The following is a 21,858-nucleotide window of genomic DNA, read 5'->3' as shown; positions in this document are numbered from 1 at the left end:
ATGTCCCTGAACCTTGATGAAGTCAGCTCAGTACTAAGGCTACAGAAGAAAACTGATCCCGAATCATTCTAATAAGGTACCTTTTCGTGACTTTTAAAAAATTATTTACAATGAAGATTCTATCTCTTAATATTAGAGGTTTAGGGCTAGAGGATAAAAATAAACAAACTAGTTTAGAAAACTTTGTAGCATAGAAAAACCGAATATCATAGCATTACAGGAAATCAAATGTAGAAATTTCCCAGAAAACTGGATTGAAAAAATATGGGGAAACAATGGACATAAATTCGCTGTTAAAAACTCTAAAGGAAACTTGGGCGGAATCTTAACTGTTTGGGACACAAAGATTTTTACTGCTAACCATTTTGTTGAGCGTGAATCCTTTATTGCGGTAAAAGGAAAGTGGAAAAGTGCAGGTACCGACTTGATCTTAATTAATATTTATGGTCCTCACACCGATGAAGGAAAAAAGAAAATGTGGGATGAATTAAACGATGTTATGAGTAACGATAACTCAATGTGGATTCTAATGGGAGATTTCAATGAGGTGAGATTCAATTCGGAAAGAAAAAAACGGAGTTTATTGAAAGCAGAGCAGTCATGTTTAATGACTTCATCAAAAAGAAGGACCTTATCGACATTCCGCTTGGTGGTCGACTTTATACAAGAATAAGCGACAATGGTTAAAATTCAGCAAAATAGACAGATTCTTGTAACATCCCGTTTTCAGTTACACGTTATTTTGGACGTCATTCGAATTACGAGGCATGTAAGCATATATTTGGACTCCAAATAAAGTTTGAGTTAGTGTTCTAAAACCTTACCATTGGAAAGTAAATCGTATTACGTTTCCAACGATATTTGATTAATCGAAAACGGAGTTACGGTTTGAAAGTTACGACCAAACAAGTTTCAGTTTCAGTCACAGTTCATTGGGACGCCGCCCAGCCATTCTGGATGCCGTCCAACTAGCCTGACGAGCCAGCAGCTGCATTTTACTCAAATTAAAAGGGGTACTTTGGTCTTTTCACTTGTGGACTGATTTGTGGCTTTAATATCAGTTTTAGATCCACTTTTGCATCATTTTCACATCCACAACTATCTCATCACATCTTAGAGAGAGAGAGAGAGAGAGGAGAGTTCTAGAGAGAGGAAGCTTCAAATGGTGATGAAGGTGGTGATTTTTGCCCAAATTATAGTGGTTCTTGGTGCTTGTTGGTGTTTCTAGCTACTAGAGCTTGTTTTGGTGCTTGAGGTAAACCCTAATCCGAATTGTAGTATTTGATTCTTGTTTGAGTTAGGGGTTTGTGTTAGTTAGAGTTATAAACCCATTTATTGTGAAATTTGGGGGTTTTGGGTAAGATTCATGTAAGTAAGCCTAAATGGGTGACTTAGGGTTTCGATTGATGAAATTGAAGTTTGGGTCTTGCACGTGTTGGTTAAACCTTAGAACACTTGTGTACTAGTGATTTTGGTGTTGTGTTGACTTGATTTTGGGGTGTAAACCCTAATATGGCTCAAAATGGGTTTTATGTTGAAATGGGTTAAGTGTTCTTGATTTTTGGTGTCAAATGTTGATTTTGAGACACAATCACTAGTTGTTAATGATTGTAGGTGTTTTGGGTGTAATTTGACAAGTCAAAGTGAGCTAAACCTAATTTGGTAAATGGAAAGTCAAACTTTTGTGTCAAATGTTAAATTGGTGATTTTATGACATAATCACTAGTAATGGTGCTTATGGGTCGAACTTGACTTGTTTTAATGGTTAAGTGCAATTTGGGTCAATTTGCACTTATGGGTTGGTTTTGTAAGATCAAGTGCTTTAAGTGTTAAATTGTACTTGTAGAGTGGGTTTGAATTACCACCCGAAGTGGTAATTAGTTTGTGTCCATTAGGCGTTAAATGGGCAGGTGTTGGCGAGCAAGGTTTGATCCCTCGGCTAAGGGAATGCTTGTTTCGGGTTCTCTTTTAGAGAATGTGTATTTATGTGTATATTGTACATATGTGTGATATAGGTGGTTACTTGCTCGGATTTGAGGATGGAAATCATGTTATACATGACTTGTGTGGGCATTCCAAGGTGAGTGGAATAATTATGCATGTATGTATATAGTGTATTTATTTGTATGCTATGGCATGAACCAAAGAGCCGGTAGTTCCATAGCATGTGCGAGTGTGCTACGATGTAAACCAAAGACCAGGTAGCATCGTAGTGCGGGTGTTGTAGTGTGAACCAAAGAGCCGGTAGCACTATAGCATGAGTTGTTGAGGTGTGAATCAAAGAGCCGGTAGCGCCTTAACATGATTATGACTCAAGACGTGATGTGAACCAAAGAGCCGGTAGCACCATGACACGAGTATGGTTAACCATATGGTTTGTGTATTTGTTGTAGTGTAGCATATTATATTGTTTGAGTATATGCTATTGGTTATGCCAGCTTGCGATATTGGAGGTTATTAGCTTTATACTTGAGATGGTTTGCTAATTATATTGCTAGCATGTATGCGGTATGTAAGTAAGTGTATGCAAGTAGATACATTATATGTATATGTATAATTATTGCATTCACAAAGCTTTATGCTTACCCCTCTCGTTGTTTACTGATAATGCTAAAAACGAACATATAATTCATAGCATTATTCCTCAAGAAAGACAAGCTTTTAGTTGCAATTGTTCTATTTACAAGTGATATTCGTTTAAATAATAAAAGGTGAAGACAAAAGGCGAAAACGAAGAATTGAAGACAAAAAGGTCCAAAAAGCTCAAATGTACAAGATACAATTAAAAAGGTTCAAAATATTGATGAAGAACGTCTAAAAATGACAAGAGTACAAGTTACAAAATGCAAAGTACGCGATATAAAATAGTACGCAAGGACGATCGAAAATCCGGAACCGGGACCTGAGCCAAGAAGAAACGCCCGACGCAATGGACCAAAAATTACGAGTCTGCTATGCACAAGAATATAATATAATATATAAATAATTATATTAATTATTTATATTTTATATTTTATATTTATATTATATATCTATGTCGGCATGTAAACTTCCAAAATTTGAGCTGGAATCCAAGGCCATGCAAGTTGCATGGCAAATGCACTAAAACTCATGCAACTTGCATGGAGAGAAAAAGGTGGTCAGGTCTCTATAAAAGCCAGTGTTTTGGACGAGTTTTAAACACACAAAAATAAACATATACATATAATACTCCGTTGTAATAAATAAATAAATATATATATATATATATATATAGCATAGATTAGATGTATATTAGATTAGATTGGGTAATGTAAAAGTTATTTTTACGGGTTTTAAAGTCGGAGCTCTGTCCGTGTAACACTACGCGATAAATAATCAATGTAAGCTATGTTCTTCTTTTTAAATTAATGTCTCGTACTTAAGTTATTATTATGCTTATTTAAGACGAAGTAATCATGATGTTGGGCTAAAAATATTAAAATTGGGTAATTGGGCTTTGTATCATAATTGGGGTTTGGACAAAAGAACGACACTTGTGGAAATTATACTATGAGCTATTAATGGGCTTTATATTTGTTTAACTAAATGATAGTTTGTTAATGTTAATATAAAGATTTACAATTGGGCGTCCCTATAAATTACCATATACACTCGATCGGACACGATGGGCGGGGTATTTATATGTACGAATAATCGTTCATTTAACCGGACACGGGAATGGATTAATAGCCACTAGAATAATTAAAACAGGGGTGAAATTACATTCAAGGGTAATTGGTGTAATTGTTAACAAAGTAGTAAAACCTTGGTTTACACGCAGTCGATAACCTGGTGTATTCATTAAACAAAGTATTAAAACCTTGTTACAATTCGAATCCCCAATTAGTTGGAATATTTAACTTCGGGTATAATAATAATTTGACGAGGGCACTCGCATTTTATATTTATGACTGATGGACTGTTATGGACAAAAACCAGACGGACATATTAAATAATCCAGGACAAAGGACAATTAACCCATGGGAATAAAACTAAAATCAACACGTCAAACATCATGATTACGGAAGTTTAAATAAGCATAATTCTTTTATTGTATTTCTCATCGTATCTTTATTTACTGTCATTTTATTACTCGCAATTTTATTTACTGTCATTTTATTTATTGTCATTATTTTACGCACTTTAATTATCGTCATTTATCTTTGCGCTTAAAATATAGAATCGACAAACCGGTCATTAAACGGTAAAACCCCCCTTTTATAATAATATTACCACTTTTATATATTATTATATATATATTTTTATATTGTTGTACAAAAATAATTATATAAAAATATAGTAAGTATCACCAGCTCCCTGTGGAACGAACCGGACTTACTAAAAACTACACTACTCTACGATTAGGTACACTGCCTATAGTGTTGTAGCAAGGTTTAGGTATATCCCATCCGTAAATTAATAAAACTTGTGTCATATTTTGTAGTATTTCCTAGTAAAAATAATACTATTTCGTACCCTCACGCTACGACATCAAGTTTTTGGCGCCGCTGCCGGGGACTTTTTCGCCGAAGCAAAACGCCATATTTTTAATTTTTAAGTTATAATTAGTTTTTGTAAAATTTATATTTTTGTTTAAAAATTAAAAAGATATAAAAAATTAAAAAATCTTTTAAAACCGAAAAAAAAAAATATATTTTAAATATATTTTTTTTTAAGTTTTTCTTTTATTTTTATAAAATTATAAAGTATTTTAAGTTAATTTTAAGTTTTTATTTTAATTATATATATATTCTATTTAAATTTAAAAAAAAAAAAAAAAAGTAATCGGGCCAAGGTACTGTAGCAGCCCAACTTTTGGCCTGGATCCGAACCCCATGCGAGTCGCATGAGATTTCAACTAAACCCCATGCGAGTCGCATGAGGGGTCTGACAGGGCCACATTCAAACCCTAATTTCGCATTTAATGCGTATTAATTTATTATTATTATTTAAACCCTAGTTTTATTTATTATTATTAATTAAGTTTTAGTTATTTAAATTAATTATTACTTTTAACTAGTTTTAATTATATAATACTTAATACTTTAAATTATAAAATATAAAAATAATATTTTTATAAAATCTAATATTTTTATAACTTTTAATAACTTTTAATATTTTGTACCTTTTTAATCGTTGTAGCGTAATATTTGTATTTTTAGCTCATATTTAATTTTAAACTTAGTTTTCGCTATAGTTATTTTTACTCCTATATTTTTAGGCTTCGCCGTAGAACTCCTTAAGTGCTTTTTCTTTAGACTAAGATTTAGGTGCTTTAGAATTTTGCGACGCCTTTTTAAGTTTTAGTTTCTTTTTAAGTTATTTCCATTTGGGATTTAGTTTTTCCTGTAAGCTTTAATATTTTTAGAGACCTTTTACTATGTATCAATTATCATTTCAATTAGTAATTTCAATTTGCGATTATAATTTTAAGTTAGTTGTAGTAATAAGGTTAAATTAGTTAAGTATTTTTAAGTTTTTATAAGTTTCTTTTATTTTTCCGTCACCTTTTATTTTTCAACCATTTTTCTTTTTCGACCTTTTTCGACGAACTCTTTTTCTCTCTTATTTCTCGCTATTCTAGTTTTAGGACTTAGAATTTTTTCTACTTCTTATCTAAATTTCTTAAAATTACGAAAATTTATTTTAAGTAGTTAAATTGATAGACATAAAAATTTTCTGGTTCGTAGTAATAGTTGGATTTGTACGTGGACCGGGTTATTGGAGCCAAACAGTCCTCAATTATATTGAGACCAAACGAATCCTGCCTCTCTGCTGCATCTTTTGGCTATTCGAAACGTGGGCAAAATCAGAAAAGTCTATTAATTGGATAACTTATTATAATTTTTCTTTCCTTTTAAAAACTAATAGGATATTCAGTGAATGCACCGAGCAAGACGTTCATCACCTTTTGTACGTTCACCACCTGTAACTAGATCAAGACATCGTTTAACAAATATAACCGCCGTTGATTTTTCTTTAGAATCGTCATCCAGTCGACCAAGTACTTCAGTTCAAATTTCCGATAATCCAGTTTTTGAAACAAACCTCACAATTGAGAATCCAGAAAATATTCAGGAACGGTTCGTAGATCCTGAACCATTAAACTTTCCTCCGGAACCACCAATCATTCAAACAGAGATTGTTGAGGAACGAACCATTAAATCAGAATCATCTAGTGATACCGATTCAACAAATTCAATTATGGAGAATCTGGAACCTTTAAGTATGGAAGACCGAATGAGAGCTAAACGCACTGGCCAAGGTCACGCAATTACTCATCCAGACATTAATGCGCCAGATTATGAAATCAAAGGACAAATTCTACACATGGTGACTAATCAATGCCAATTTAGTGGTGCGCCGAAGGAAGATCCAAATGAACATCTACGTACCTTTAATAGGATCTGCACACTATTTAAAATCCGAGAAGTGGAGGATGAACAGATATATCTCATGTTATTTCCCTGGACTTTAAAGGGAGAAGCCAAAGATTGGTTGGAATCGTTACCTGAAGGGGCGATTGATACATGGGACGTTTTAATTGACAAATTTCTTAAACAATTCTTTCCTGCATCTAAAGCCGTAAGACTTCAAGCAGAAATTGTTACGTTCACACAGAAACCAAATGAAACTCTATATGAGGCGTGGACAAGATATGGAAAGTTGTTAAGAGGATGTCCGCAACATGGTTTAGACACCTGTCAAATAGTACAAATATTCTACCAAGGATGCGACATCACTACAAGGAAAGATATAGATATAGCAGCTGGTGGTTCTATTATGAAGAAAACCGAAACTGATGCTTACAAAATTATTGATAATACTGCTTCCCACTCACATGAGTGGCACCAAGAAAAAGATATCATTAGATCATCTAAAGCAGCTAGAGCCGATTCTAGCCATGACTTAGATTCCATTTCGGCAAAGATAGATGCTTTCGAAAGACGAATGGAAAAGATGACTAAAGATATTCATGCTATACGAATTAGTTGTGAGCAGTGTGGAGGACCACATTTGACAAAAGATTGTCTCAGTATTGAATTAACAATGGAACAAAGAGAGAATATTTCATACATAAACCAAAGGCCTGGAAATAATTATCAGAATAATTATCAACCGCCAAGACCGATTTACAATCAAAACCAGAATTATAACCGAAATATTCCATACAACAACCAACAAGGTCCTAGTAATCCACAATTATCCAATAATACTTACAATCAGCAAAGACCGAATTTTCAAAACAAACCACCACAACAAACCGATGATAAAAAGCCGAATTTAGAAGAAATGATGACGAAGCTAGTTGAAACTCAAACGCAGTTTTTCACATCTCAAAAACAAACCAATGAACAAAATGCTCAAGCATTTAGAAATCAACAAGCTTCTATTCAAAATCTGGAACAAGAAGTAAGTAACCTAGCAAGGTTAATAGGTGAAAGAAAACCGGGAAGTCTACCTAGTGATACAAATGCTAACCCCCGGAATGAAACAGCTAAAGCTATTACCACAAGAAGTGGTACAACACTTAAACCACCTGAAATACCTGTAACTTCTGATGAAACTATTCCTACTCCACAAGAACCACAACCTGATAAGGAAAAAGAACCGGTAGTTGAAAAGGTTAATGAAGATAACACAGTTAAGGATAAACCTTATGTTAAACCATACCAACCACCTCTTCCTTATCCAAGTAAAATGAAGAAAGAAAAACTTGAAGCCGAGCAATCCAAATTCTTGGATATGTTTAAACAAATAAATGTAAATCTTCCTTTCATTGATGTGATTTCAGGAATGCCAAGATATGCTAAATTCTTGAAAGATCTAATCACGAATAGAAAGAAAATGGAAGAACTCTCGGCTGTAACTATGAATGCTAATTGTTCAGCAGTGCTGTTGAATAAGATACCAGAAAAACTATCTGATCCAGGAAGTTTCACAATTCCATGTTTTCTGGGTAGTCTTAGTTCAATAGAAGCATTGGCAGACTTAGGTGCTAGTATAAATCTAATGCCGTATTCACTATACGCTAAACTAGACCTTGGAGAATTGAAACCAACCAGAATAAGCATACAACTAGCCGATAGATCAATAAAATATCCTAGAGGGATAATGGAGAACATGCTAGTTAAAGTTGGTACTTTAGTATTTCCAGTAGATTTTGTTGTTTTGGACATGGAAGAAGATTCTCAAGTTCCTCTCATATTAGGAAGACCATTCTTAAACACGGCTAAAGCAATGATAGACGTGTTCGGTAAGAAACTGACCCTAAGTATAGAGGATGAGAGTGTTACCTTTTCAGTGGATAGAGCCATGCAACAACCACAATCTGCAGATGATACATGTTATTATATTCAAACTATAGATGCACATGCAGAATTATTAGAAGAATTTCCAGAATTACAAGGAACAGGAGAATGTTCTTTAGGAGAAGGAAATGAACCAATTGATGAAGCTGAAATGTTAGCTACACTTATAGCTAATGGATATGAACCAACAACAGAAGAAATTCAAATGCTAAAAGAAGAAGACAGATATCGATATAAATCATCGATAGAAGAACCTCCGAAATTAGAGTTAAAGCCGTTTCCAAACCATTTGGAATACGCTTATTTACATGGTGAATCTGAATTACCTGTAATAATATCGTCTTCTCTTACTGAAAATGAGAAATCACAACTCATTTCTGTGTTGAAAGCTCATAAACCAGCCATTGCATGGAAGATTCATGATATTAAAGGAATAAGTCCTTCGTATTGCACACATAAAATCCTTATGGAAGAAGGTCATAAAACGTATGTGCAACGCCAACGAAGACTAAATCCTAATATGCAAGATGTAGTTAAGAAAGAGATTATTAAGCTGCTAGATGCAGGTTTGATATATCCAATTTCTGATAGTCCATGGGTAAGCCCAGTTCAATGCGTGCCTAAGAAGGGTGGTATGACTGTCATCACAAATGAGAAAAATGAGCTTATTCCTACTAGGACTGTAACAGGATGGCGTGTATGTATTGATTATAGAAAATTAAATGACGCCACCAGAAAAGATCACTTTCCCTTACCTTTCATAGATCAAATGTTGGAAAGATTAGCCGGAAATAGTTACTATTGTTTTCTAGATGGATTTTCCGGATATTTTCAAATTCCAATAGCACCCGAGGATCAAGAGAAAACCACATTCACGTGCCCTTATGGTACTTTTGCTTACAAACGCATGCCATTTGGACTTTGTAACGCCCCTGCAACCTTTCAAAGGTGTATGATGGCGATTTTTCACGACATGATAGAAGAATGCATGGAAGTATTCATGGATGACTTTTCAGTCTTCGGTGATACATTTAAATCATGTCTAGTTAATCTGGAACGAATGCTAATTAGATGCGAAAAATCAAATCTAGTACTTAATTGGGAGAAATGCCATTTCATGGTTAAAGAAGGCATAGTTCTTGGACATAAAATTTCAAAAGAAGGAATTGAAGTGGATAGAGCTAAAGTAGATGTAATTGCTAAACTTCCACATCCCACCAATGTTAGAGGAGTTAGGAGTTTTCTAGGGCATGCCGGTTTTTACCGACGTTTTATAAAAGATTTTTCTAAAATTGCCACTCCTATGAATAAACTCCTAGAAAAGGATGCGCCATTCATCTTTTCAGATGAATGTATCAAATCTTTTAATATTCTTAAAGAAAAACTCACTAATGCGCCGATCATGATAACACCAAATTGGAATCTACCATTTGAACTAATGTGCGATGCAAGTGATTTTGCAATGGGAGCCGTTTTAGGACAAAGGATTGAAAAACGATTTCAACCTATATATTATGCTAGTAAGACATTACAAGGAGCACAAACGAACTATACAACTACTGAAAAAGAACTCCTTGCTATTGTCTTTGCTTTTGACAAATTTCGATCATATCTCGTTCTAGCAAAAACGGTGGTCTATACCGACCATTCTGCTCTTAGATACCTATTTTCAAAACAAGATGCTAAACCAAGATTAATCCGTTGGATCTTACTCTTACAAGAGTTTGATATTGAAATCCGAGATAAAAAAGGAGCAGAAAATCTCGCCGCTGATCATCTTTCTCGTCTTGAAAATCCCGAATTAGAAGTTCTGAATGAATCGGCCATACAAGACAACTTTCCTGATGAATATCTATTGAAGATAGATTATAAAGAAATCCCATGGTTTGCAGACTATGCAAACTACTTAGTTTGTGGATTCCTTGAAAAAGGATTATCGTACCAAAGACGAAAGAAATTCTTCAGTGATATAAAACACTATTTCTGGGAAGATCCACATCTGTTTAAAAGTTGTCCCGATGGAATAATACGCCGATGTGTATTTGGAGATGAAGCTAGTAAAATTTTAAACCATTGTCACACAGGACCAACAGGAGGGCATTATGGGCCTCAACTAACAGCAAGAAAAGTTTATGAAGCTGGATTCTATTGGCCTACAATTTACAAAGACGCACACCTTCTTTGCAAATCCTGTGATGCATGTCAAAGGGCCGGAAAAATAAGTCAACGTGATGAAATGCCACAAAATGTCATCCAAGTATGTGAAGTATTTGACATTTGGGGTATTGACTTTATGGGTCCATTTCCAAAATCTCATAATAATTTATATATACTCGTAGCCATTGATTATGTATCTAAATGGGCGGAAGCACAAGCTCTCCCAACTAACGATGCACGAGTTGTAGTCAACTTTTTAAAACGTCTTTTTGCAAGGTTTGGAACACCGAAAGCTTTAATAAGTGATCGGGGTACTCATTTCTGTAATAATCAACTTGAGAAAGTTCTTAAAAGATATGGAGTAACTCATAAAATCTCCACCGCATATCATCCACAAACAAGTGGACAAGTTGAAAATACCAACCGAGCTTTAAAACGTATTCTAGAGAAAACCGTAGGATCAAATCCGAAGGAATGGTCCATTAAATTGGAGGATGCACTCTGGGCTTTTAGAACAGCCTACAAAACTCCAATTGGAACCACACCTTTTAGACTTGTTTATGGAAAAGCGTGTCATCTTCCAGTAGAAATTGAACACAAAGCATTTTGGGCTTTGAAGACATGTAATCTTGATTTACATGAAGCCGGACGTCTACGATTAAGTCAACTAAACGAATTAGAAGAATTAAGACATGAAGCATACGAAAATTCGTTAATCTATAAAGAAAGAACGAAGAAATGGCATGATAAAAGAATCAGAAGTTCAAAAGAATTTAAAGAAGGAGACAGAGTTCTTCTTTTCAATTCACGATTCAAGCTATTTCCTGGAAAATTGAAATCAAGATGGTCTGGACCATTCATAGTCAAAAGAGTTTTCCCATACGGAACGATAGAATTAATAAATTCAAATGGGATTGAATTTAAAGTTAATGGTCACAGAGTAAAACATTACATACAGGGTCCGATGGAAGTCGACAACGAAGTTAATCACAATTTCGATACCACAGCTAACTAAGTGTGGGGAGAATCAAGTCTTTAAAGGATAATATGTATTTCTGTTAGAGTTAGATTGTCTGTTTTCGTGTAGTTCTCGAAAATGGAACACGTATGGTCTTTCCCTAGCAGACCCTAAAGAACTAGTCTTCTCCCCCCATTCTGAATTTTTATTTTTTTTAGGTTTTTACGAAATGAAGACTGCCTGTGAACTAAACCATGGTCTAATGCTACACGCTTTGATCACTAAAAGAAATAATGACATACTACCAAGTGAATTAGTATCAGTAATCAGAGAAAGAATGGACGGAGTTAGAAAAGGATCCAGATGCGAAGATAATAAGTTACAATTTGGTAAAGGAAAATCAAAATCCGCAGCGAAAAGAAGAGCACGACACCTAGAAAAATGTCACAAATGCGGAAAATGGTCACATGGAGGTAAATGTTCAAATAATCAAACCTATTCAAATACCGAATTTGTTACTTTATGCAGAGACGGACCGTTCATATGTTTAGAAGAAAAGACAATGAATGCTAGAGGTTACGCCTATGCAGCCATGGAAGACCAATTAAACCGACTATCTTATGAATATAATAGATCATATAACTAAGAAATCTATTTCACAGGTATGTCTGTACAGTTTTGTTTTTATTTTTATTTTTATTTTTTAACCTTTTGATAATAAACGCTAATTTGTTCGCTAAAAAGTATTAAATTGGTATTAAATAAAATTAGGTTTGGCGACCGAAATTATTGATATCATTCAAAAATTTATTACATCACTGCGAAATTTAACGTTTATTCTTAAGGTATAAATATCTTTAATCAATCAACCCAAAATATTTCAAAAATTCGTCATGAGTTAAATTAGGTTTTGGAACCGAAATTACTTTACCGAAAAGAGGGGCGCATATTTTTGATAATATTTGATTGATTAAAGTGGGATAAAAAGACAAAAAGATTTTTAATTTTATTTTTACCATATTTTTAAAAATTAATATTTAAATCTTAAATTAATATTGTAAACTTTGTAAAAACAATATATTTAAATTATAAATATTTGAAAAATTAATATAAGTTTGATATGAATTTATGAATTTTTAAATTAAGTTTGGTGTGAATTTTTAATTTTTAATTTTTTTTTTTTTTTTTTTTTTTTTTTTTTTTTGAATTTTATATTTAAGTTGTGTGAATTTAAAAACAAAAATTTACTTTATCTCATTAAGTTAAGAATATGATTTTTAAAATTCGTCGTAAGTTGAAGACTAGGTCTTTGAACCGAAATTGCTTTACCCGAGGGAGGGACGAGAACTTTTATTATCATTATTTTTAATCTTATTGATTTAAAGTATGCCAAAAACATTAAAAAACCCAAAAATCTTAGCTTTTAAAACAATCGCTACAAAAAGACAAATTTTAAAATTTTGTCGAGGGACGGACTAGGGCATCGTCCCGAAACGACTTCGTCTTAAAAAGAAACAAAATTTTTAAAATTTTATTTAATTATATGTTTTAAAAGTATAAGGTTTATATAAAAAAAAAAAAAAAAAAAAAAAAAAAAAAAAAAAAAAAAAAAAAAATTCTGGAAAATACCCCCATGCGAGTCGCATGGGGGAAAGGCTTAAGCCATGCGACTCGCATGGCTGTTAAAAACTGGACAGGATCAAAAAGCAGCCGAGTTCTGCTTCTTTCACAACACACACACATATACACGAAAACTCTCCCAAATCCTCTCAAAAATCCGCCATTTTTCACCAAATTTCTTGCAAAACTTCACAATAATCATGCCTAGATTCAGTAGTCTCAACCCCTTCAGGAGAAAGGTAAAGATTTCACCCCTAATCTCTTTAAATTCGAATTTTTGTGTTCTTGAGCTAGAAAATTTATATTTTGATTTTGTTAAATTTAGGTGTAATTAGAGCTAAATTGTTGTTATATTATGCATGTATATCCTAGATAGAAGCTATTTAACATGAATTGAAGCTAAAAACTTCAAATTTTTAATCTAGGGTTTGTGTTCTTGAGCAATTTGGGGCTTTTTGATATAAACAGGTTATGGCCGATTTTTGTCATGAATTGTTGCTAAATTAAGTAGTGTAACATGTTTAGGTAGTTAATTGATCCAAACTTTGAGCCTAAACATGTTTTTGAGAATTAAAGTAGACTTTTTAAGTCTAAAAATTCATGAACTTGGATAATTTGATATAAAGGCCATTTGAAACTTGTTTCATTGCTAGTAGTGATTATTTTGGCATGTTATTTAAGATAAATGCTTATGAACTTGATGTACATTTTTCGTATATGCTTATTTGACAAAGTGTAGACTTGACAAAAATAAGAAAATGAGCACTAGTTTGATTTGAATGCCATGTAACAAGTGTTTAATTGTTATAATAATTATTGTTGACATGTTTAAGAGTTTAAATGTGATAAAACATTGTACACATTTTCGTATGTAAAAGTATATAATTGTTATTTTTAGGAAAATATGTATAATTGTCATCATAATTGTTTCAAGCTATTATTTTGCTAACACTAATGCATATTTGGATGCAAAAATTTTGTGTTTAATGTGTTTTGCAGAAAGCCGATACTGGAGGTTCAGGAGCATCATCATCCAGGCAACCAGAGCCCGAACCGCAAATGTTTCATGAACAAGAACAACATATGCAACAAGAAGAAGAAGAACAGGAGGAGCAACATATTCCTTATCACGATCAAGATCAATTATTCGTGAATCAGTTTCGTCAATTTGCTCCACATCAAAGGATTCTGAGCTTAGACATTAATGAAGATCAGTTACACCCAAATCTGAGATTTGATCGATGTTGGATAGAGTATCCAGATTATCAAAAGAACATGCACATTCTCTACAATAAGGTTGTTGAAATGCCAAGGGCAATTGACTGGGTACCTTTGGAAACAGTTGACCTTGCCGAACCGATTCGGGGATTATTGGTGCAAAGGTATGGTAATTCTCAGTTTAACGATTGGATGCGCCTATTTTCCATTCGTAGAACCATATATAGGGAATGGTGTATAGAATTACTTAGTACTATTAAGTTAAACAGTGATGTTAGGAGGATAGATGATAGAAGCTTTATTAGATTTCTGTTAGGTGGACGCATGTACAGAATGTCCATGATAGATTTAGCCAGGGCCTTACAGATTTACACCCCTGCTGAACTTTTGAGCCCCGACTGTAATAGCCTGATTGCCCAAGGAGAAAGGGTAGATAGGGAATTTGATGTTAACGCTGTCTGGAGGCGTATGTCACACTTTAATGAATTTCACGCCAGTGGAAATCATACATACTTAGATATAGACAGAGCTGAACTCCGGGTGATTCATAGATTCTTAGCAAACACAATTACACAAAGGGGTAGGAATAAGGAGAAATTGACCGTAAACGATTTGTTCTACCTTAAGTGTATTAGAGACCCGAGGAGTTTCGTTAACATTCCCTATTGTGTTGGTTATTATCTCGCTAATGTAGTTTCGGGGATGAAATCGGGGAGTATTATAGGTGGTGGTATTTTCATTACTCTCATTGGAGAGTATTTAGGTGTAGATAAGCACCAAGGGGGTCCAATGAACGAAATAGAGGACGGAGGTGAAACTATAAGTTCAAACCTTTATCACGGTGCAAGGGTATTATTGATGAGACGTGGTCGGGTATATCGATACGAGGGACCTCAGCGACAGGTAGAGAGAGGTTCGGATGACGAGATGGAGGAGGCGAACAACATTATAGGAGTTGTTCGGGAGACTGCTCTTGATTTAGGTATTCGTATGGAGGATGAATACATGACGAACTATGATAGGCATATGCAGTACGAGGCATGGCAACGCCGGAATGACTACGAGCATTCCCGGCAACGAGAGCATGACCGATGGGATTATCATCAGCGCCAAATTATAAGCCAGTTGCAGCCTGGAGAGATGTATTATCCGACCCGACCCGCATACTATCCCGCACATCAGCCAGAGATGAGACCACCCTATGATTCATATGATTATGACGCAGCATACCAGTACACCTATAATCAGCCATGGAACCCGGACGCGAACATGAATTGGGATCCCTATCCTAATTATCCTCCTAACCCACCTCCTGATCAGTAGAGATAAGTTGGTAATTTTTATTTTTATTTTTTTTAAAAACACTTAACATTTCTATTACGTTTATGTAATGTTTGATATTTCTATTATTATTGTGTACTAATATTTTTCTTATAGTTTGAAAGTGGGATGCCAAAGTTCCATTTCAAATTGCATGTATGATTATATTTGTATTGTATGTATTCTATTTTATGCACAAAACAGGGTAAAACAACGCGTTTTCAAAGACTGGCATTAAGTTCAGCAAAAGCAAGTAATTTTGACGACAATGATGCAAAATGTATGAGAAATAACAACAAGACGGAATGAACAAATGACGTGCACCATTTATCATTCAGCAAACAAACGCCAATATATTTGGAAACTTTGGTAAAAAATTTTATCATTTTCACACAAATCACCCTCAATAATTTAAATTGTTACTGATTTCTTGCAAATGAGGGCATTGCAAGATCTTAAGTGTGGGAAGGGGTTAAATTCTTTCGGATTTTAAAATTTTTATATTAAACACTTGGTTACCATTAAAAATACTAGTAAAGCAGTAGTTGTATTAGAATCTAGTGCTCTCTGATAAAAAAGAACAGCCCTAGTCTTATATACTGACTACCCAATTCTAGTAAAATTTTTCAAAATTTTCAATTAAATGAATTCAAAATCATGTTTATACATATTTATGAACGATAAAACTAGGTTTTAACACCGAAATTATTGTTACCTCGGAAAGGACATAAATTGAGAAACAAACTAAAATGTTAAAATTCATTTAAAATGGAATAGAGGACGATAAAAAGGAAAATAAAAGCCAAGTGTGGGAAAATTTACCAAGTTATTTTAAACATATGTCACATATATTTGTAACAAATAACTGAAAATACTTTTGCTTTGGACTAAACTAAACTGTTTTACCCGATGAAAGAAAAGAAGAGATGGATCTACACGATGAATCAATTCCATCATTAAAAGGAAGTAAAGTCTTCCGAAAAAGAAACGCGCTTCTTGATTTAGGTCATGAAGTTGTCGTTCAGACCAGCTGTAGGTTGACGAAAAATCTAGAAAAGTCATCACTAAAATCAGCAGGAAATCCACGGACCTCAGCATTAAACAGGGTCGCCAAGTGGTCAGATTTATCCTAACCATGAGAAGGATTTATCTCGTACAATGGGGAGGCACCGTGCAAATTAGCTGGATAAGACTAATGAATCAGATCCCCAGAAAGGATAATCTCCTTAAAGATCAAAAATCAGCTTTTAAGCCTGATATTACTCAATCCTTGAGATTGACCTTAAAGATTGAGAATTACAAACTCATGGAATTCAATGATATCTAAACTCGAGCTTAAACGAGAAAATATTTTGATCAAAATTACAAACCGATTTGTTTTCTGAAAACCCTATTTTCAATGCATTCATTACCATTGAACGTAAAATCCTAGGAATTCACCTGGAATTCATTAGGTCACCTGAACCAAATCGGGTGTCAACCGTAAGAACGGTGGTTGCATAGCATGGTCGAAGACAGGACCTTGTGCCAGACCGAAAAATTATAAGGGTGAGCTTTACTATTGCTCCTACCAAGGATAGTAATTGCGTCCGACACGTTATAGACCATAATCAAAAGCATGTCACGGGACATTGCCTTAACAGTTTCTTGTTCAACGCTTTCCTTTACAACCGGACGGTAGTTTGCCGAAAGGTAATATACGGGACAAGTAAACTGGACGTGTTGCTTTCCTAATACAAGGTTAGCAAGTGGATGACACAAAACCGCGAGTTTTGAGCTAAAATTTTCAAATCTGAAACCCACCAAACCCACAAAAATATTTTGCAAACACCGGTAAAGGGTTATTCCGGAAAACTTATCTAGGGTAAAAACTAGATTTCAAAAGATCAAATGTTTTCATAAAGATCCAATTTCCTTAATGGATCTAAATTTTTATAGTCATGTGGGACTGTAAACCATATCGTCACTACCATTGTTTATACCACCGTATAGAAATCACTGATGTACAAAGTATGAAGAATAAAGAAGTGATTCTAGTATTTCAAGACAATATTGCTTGAGGACAAGCAACGCTCAAGTGTGGGAATATTTGATAATGCTAAAAACGAACATATAATTCATAGCATTATTCCTCAAGAAAGACAAGCTTTTAGTTGCAATTGTTCTATTTACAAGTGATATTCGTTTAAATAATAAAAGGTGAAGACAAAAGGCGAAAACGAAGAATTGAAGACAAAAAGGTCCAAAAAGCTCAAATGTACAAGATACAATTAAAAAGGTTCAAAATATTGATGAAGAACGTCTAAAAATGACAAGAGTACAAGTTACAAAATGCAAAGTACGCGATATAAAATAGTACGCAAGGACGATCGAAAATCCGGAACCGGGACCTGAGCCAAGAAGAAACGCCCGACGCAATGGACCAAAAATTACGAGTCTGCTATGCACAAGAATATAATATAATATATAAATAATTATATTAATTATTTATATTTTATATTTTATATTTATATTATATATCTATGTCGGCATGTAAACTTCCAAAATTTGAGCTGGAATCCAAGGCCATGCAAGTTGCATGGCAAATGCACTAAAACTCATGCAACTTGCATGGAGAGAAAAAGGTGGTCAGGTCTCTATAAAAGCCAGTGTTTTGGACGAGTTTTAAACACACAAAAATAAACATATACATATAATACTCCGTTGTAATAAATAAATAAATATATATATATATATATATATAGCATAGATTAGATGTATATTAGATTAGATTGGGTAATGTAAAAGTTATTTTTACGGGTTTTAAAGTCGGAGCTCTGTCCGTGTAACACTACGCGATAAATAATCAATGTAAGCTATGTTCTTCTTTTTAAATTAATGTCTCGTACTTAAGTTATTATTATGCTTATTTAAGACGAAGTAATCATGATGTTGGGCTAAAAATATTAAAATTGGGTAATTGGGCTTTGTATCATAATTGGGGTTTGGACAAAAGAACGACACTTGTGGAAATTATACTATGAGCTATTAATGGGCTTTATATTTGTTTAACTAAATGATAGTTTGTTAATGTTAATATAAAGATTTACAATTGGGCGTCCCTATAAATTACCATATACACTCGATCGGACACGATGGGCGGGGTATTTATATGTACGAATAATCGTTCATTTAACCGGACACGGGAATGGATTAATAGCCACTAGAATAATTAAAACAGGGGTGAAATTACATTCAAGGGTAATTGGTGTAATTGTTAACAAAGTAGTAAAACCTTGGTTTACACGCAGTCGATAACCTGGTGTATTCATTAAACAAAGTATTAAAACCTTGTTACAATTCGAATCCCCAATTAGTTGGAATATTTAACTTCGGGTATAATAATAATTTGACGAGGGCACTCGCATTTTATATTTATGACTGATGGACTGTTATGGACAAAAACCAGACGGACATATTAAATAATCCAGGACAAAGGACAATTAACCCATGGGAATAAAACTAAAATCAACACGTCAAACATCATGATTACGGAAGTTTAAATAAGCATAATTCTTTTATTGTATTTCTCATCGTATCTTTATTTACTGTCATTTTATTACTCGCAATTTTATTTACTGTCATTTTATTTATTGTCATTATTTTACGCACTTTAATTATCGTCATTTATCTTTGCGCTTAAAATATAGAATCGACAAACCGGTCATTAAACGGTAAAACCCCCCTTTTATAATAATATTACCACTTTTATATATTATTATATATATATTTTTATATTGTTGTACAAAAATAATTATATAAAAATATAGTAAGTATCACCAGCTCCCTGTGGAACGAACCGGACTTACTAAAAACTACACTACTCTACGATTAGGTACACTGCCTATAGTGTTGTAGCAAGGTTTAGGTATATCCCATCCGTAAATTAATAAAACTTGTGTCATATTTTGTAGTATTTCCTAGTAAAAATAATACTATTTCGTACCCTCACGCTACGACATCATTTACCTTTTTACAGGTATTGTGACATGAAGCTAGCTAGTTGTTAGGCTAGATGCGTAGGAGCGCTTGGGCTCGATTAGGTAGCTTTTGGATGTTTGGACGCTGATTGGGGATTTGGTAGTCCCCGGGATTATGCTCTTGGTATTGGGTTGGGTTATTGAGTCTTAACCCGTATTTGTGGTGCAAACACTTTTAATTAACGTTTGGTTGATGTAAAACTTGATTGGGTTATTACAAAGCGATGGTTGTTGATTTAAAGTGTTAAATGTGTTTTGAAATGAAATGGAGCTGATCAGGTCTTCTGGACGCCGTCCAGATGGGCTAGATGCCGTCCAGTATAACGTGGGTTGGGTGTGTTCAGTCACAGAACATTTTAGTATTATTGGACCCTGATTGTTGGACGCCGTCCTGTCCTTTGTTACTGGACGCCGTCCAGAGGTCTGGACGCCGTCCAGATGGTCTGTTATAAAAAAAAAATTATGTCGTGTTTTTGGTAAAATGAAGTTGGGTCTTTACAATTCTTGATATCAGAAAATTGCTTTCAACAGTGGCCGAATCTTAGTACTTTGATTCTTGATAAAAAAAAAACATTCAGATCATTGTCCGATCATTCTGAAAGATTGCATTGTAGATTTCGAACCTAAACCCGTTAAAATCTTTGATGAGTGGCTAAAACATAAGGAAGCACACGACATAATCAAGAAGGCGTGGGAAATCAAGCTAAATAGCTATAAGCCTGATTGCATTTTTCGGGACAAATTAAAAAATGTCAAGCTCGAACTGCGAAAACGGTTCTCCACATCACAATGCATTTTAAAAGCTGAAATTGAGGAATTAACAAAAGCTATTAACGAGTGGGAAATCAAAGCTGAGACATCAAACCCGGATGAGAACTCCAGGCAACAGTGGATAAGAAACCGCGAAACACTTATGCTTAAAGAAAAATCACAAAGTGAAATGTTAAAACAAAAATTGAGATTCAAGTGGGCTCTAGAAGGAGATGAAAATAGTAGCTTTTTTCACTCGGTTATTCGTAGACGACAACACAAAAACAACATTCACGGTGCTAACATAGCGGGTACATGGTCAACATCCCCTTCGGACATCAAAGCTGAAGCAAGATCACACTTCCTTTCATTATTACAAGAGGCAGGATCAGCCAAGTACAAATTATCCGATTGGGACGGTACCAAAATCGATGCTCAAATGGCAGACAATCTGGAAATAATGTTTAATGAGCAGGAAACGTTGGCAGCCATCAAAAGTTGCAGCTATAATAAGGCCCCGGGACCAGATGGTTTTAACTTGTCTTTCTACACCAAGTATTGGGAAATCATAAAAGACGACCTCTTAAACGCGTTAAATTGGTTCTGGAAATCAGGTAACATCTCCAACGGGTGCAACGCATCCTTCATCACTCTTATCCCCAAGGTAAACGACCCACTAAACTTTTCTCACTACCGGCCCATTAGTCTAATAGGGAGTTGTTATAAAATCCTCTCGAAAATCCTTGCAAATAGAATTCGAAAAATAATTCCTAGACTAATCGGGCAAGAACAAAGCGCTTTTATACGTGACCGAAACATACTTGATGGGGTTCTTATTGCACTTGAAACGCTTGATGACCTAAAGTTAAAAAAAACAAAAAAGTTTTATTTTTAAAGTTGATTTTGAAAAGGAGTTTGATTGTATTGATTGGGATTTTCTTTCCAACATCATGCGTTTCATAGGTTTTGGGGCTAAATGGATAAAATGGGTCCTATCTTGTCTTAACTCGACCTCAATATCCGTTCTTGTTAACGGATCTCCTACCGACCAATTTTCCCCCAAAAGAGGAGTTAGACAACGTGATCCATTATCTCCGTTTCTTTTCATTATCACTAGTGAGGGTTTAAACTACCTCCTTAATGTGGCCATTAATAAAAAGGGTAGAAGTGGGAAATGATAAAGTGGTCGTATCTCATCTTCAATATGCGGATGACACGATCATCTTTGGAAATTGGAATAAAATGGAAGTGAGAAATGTTTTAAAAAATTCTAAAATGTTTTGAAGACCTCTCGGGTCTCAAAATTAACTTAAACAAAAGTTGTGTTTATGTAATTGGGACATCGCAAAATGAGTTAAACATGTTAGCTTCTTGGTTCGGTTGTAAAGAGGGTTCCTTCCCTTTTAATTATCTTGGTTTACCGATTGGAGCAAACCTTAAACTCGACCGAAATTGGCAACCCATTTTTGAAAAATTCAAGAAA

General features: G+C 34.2%; 1 protein-coding gene across 1 annotated transcript; it reads left to right on the top strand.

Moving 5' to 3' along the window:
- LOC139889319 (uncharacterized) lies at positions 1-21,553 on the top strand. Its single transcript, XM_071872278.1, has 5 exons — positions 1-30; positions 221-547; positions 1,847-1,925; positions 20,204-20,989; positions 21,339-21,553. The coding sequence occupies exons 1-5, from the start codon at positions 1-3 to the stop codon at positions 21,551-21,553; spliced, it is 1,437 nt and encodes a 478-aa protein (XP_071728379.1).
- Positions 21,554-21,858: the final 305 nt, after the last annotated feature.

The sequence above is a fragment of the Rutidosis leptorrhynchoides genome, chromosome 2, assembly GCF_046630445.1.
Source record: "Rutidosis leptorrhynchoides isolate AG116_Rl617_1_P2 chromosome 2, CSIRO_AGI_Rlap_v1, whole genome shotgun sequence".
In the NCBI taxonomy this organism is placed as follows: Eukaryota; Viridiplantae; Streptophyta; class Magnoliopsida; order Asterales; family Asteraceae; genus Rutidosis; species Rutidosis leptorrhynchoides.
Note: the sequence above shows the minus strand (reverse complement) of the source record. Positions and strands in the feature narration are given on the sequence as shown.

Excerpts from the sequence above, each read along its gene's own strand:
- LOC139889319 (XM_071872278.1), top strand. The coding sequence starts at position 1 with ATGTCCCTGAACCTTGATGAAGTCAGCTCA. Across the intron at positions 31-220 it reads ACCTTGATGAAGTCAGCTCA|GAAATCAAATGTAGAAATTT; the intron begins GTACTAAGGCTA and ends ATAGCATTACAG. Across the intron at positions 20,990-21,338 it reads AAATTGGTTCTGGAAATCAG|GTTTTGGGGCTAAATGGATA; the intron begins GTAACATCTCCA and ends TGCGTTTCATAG.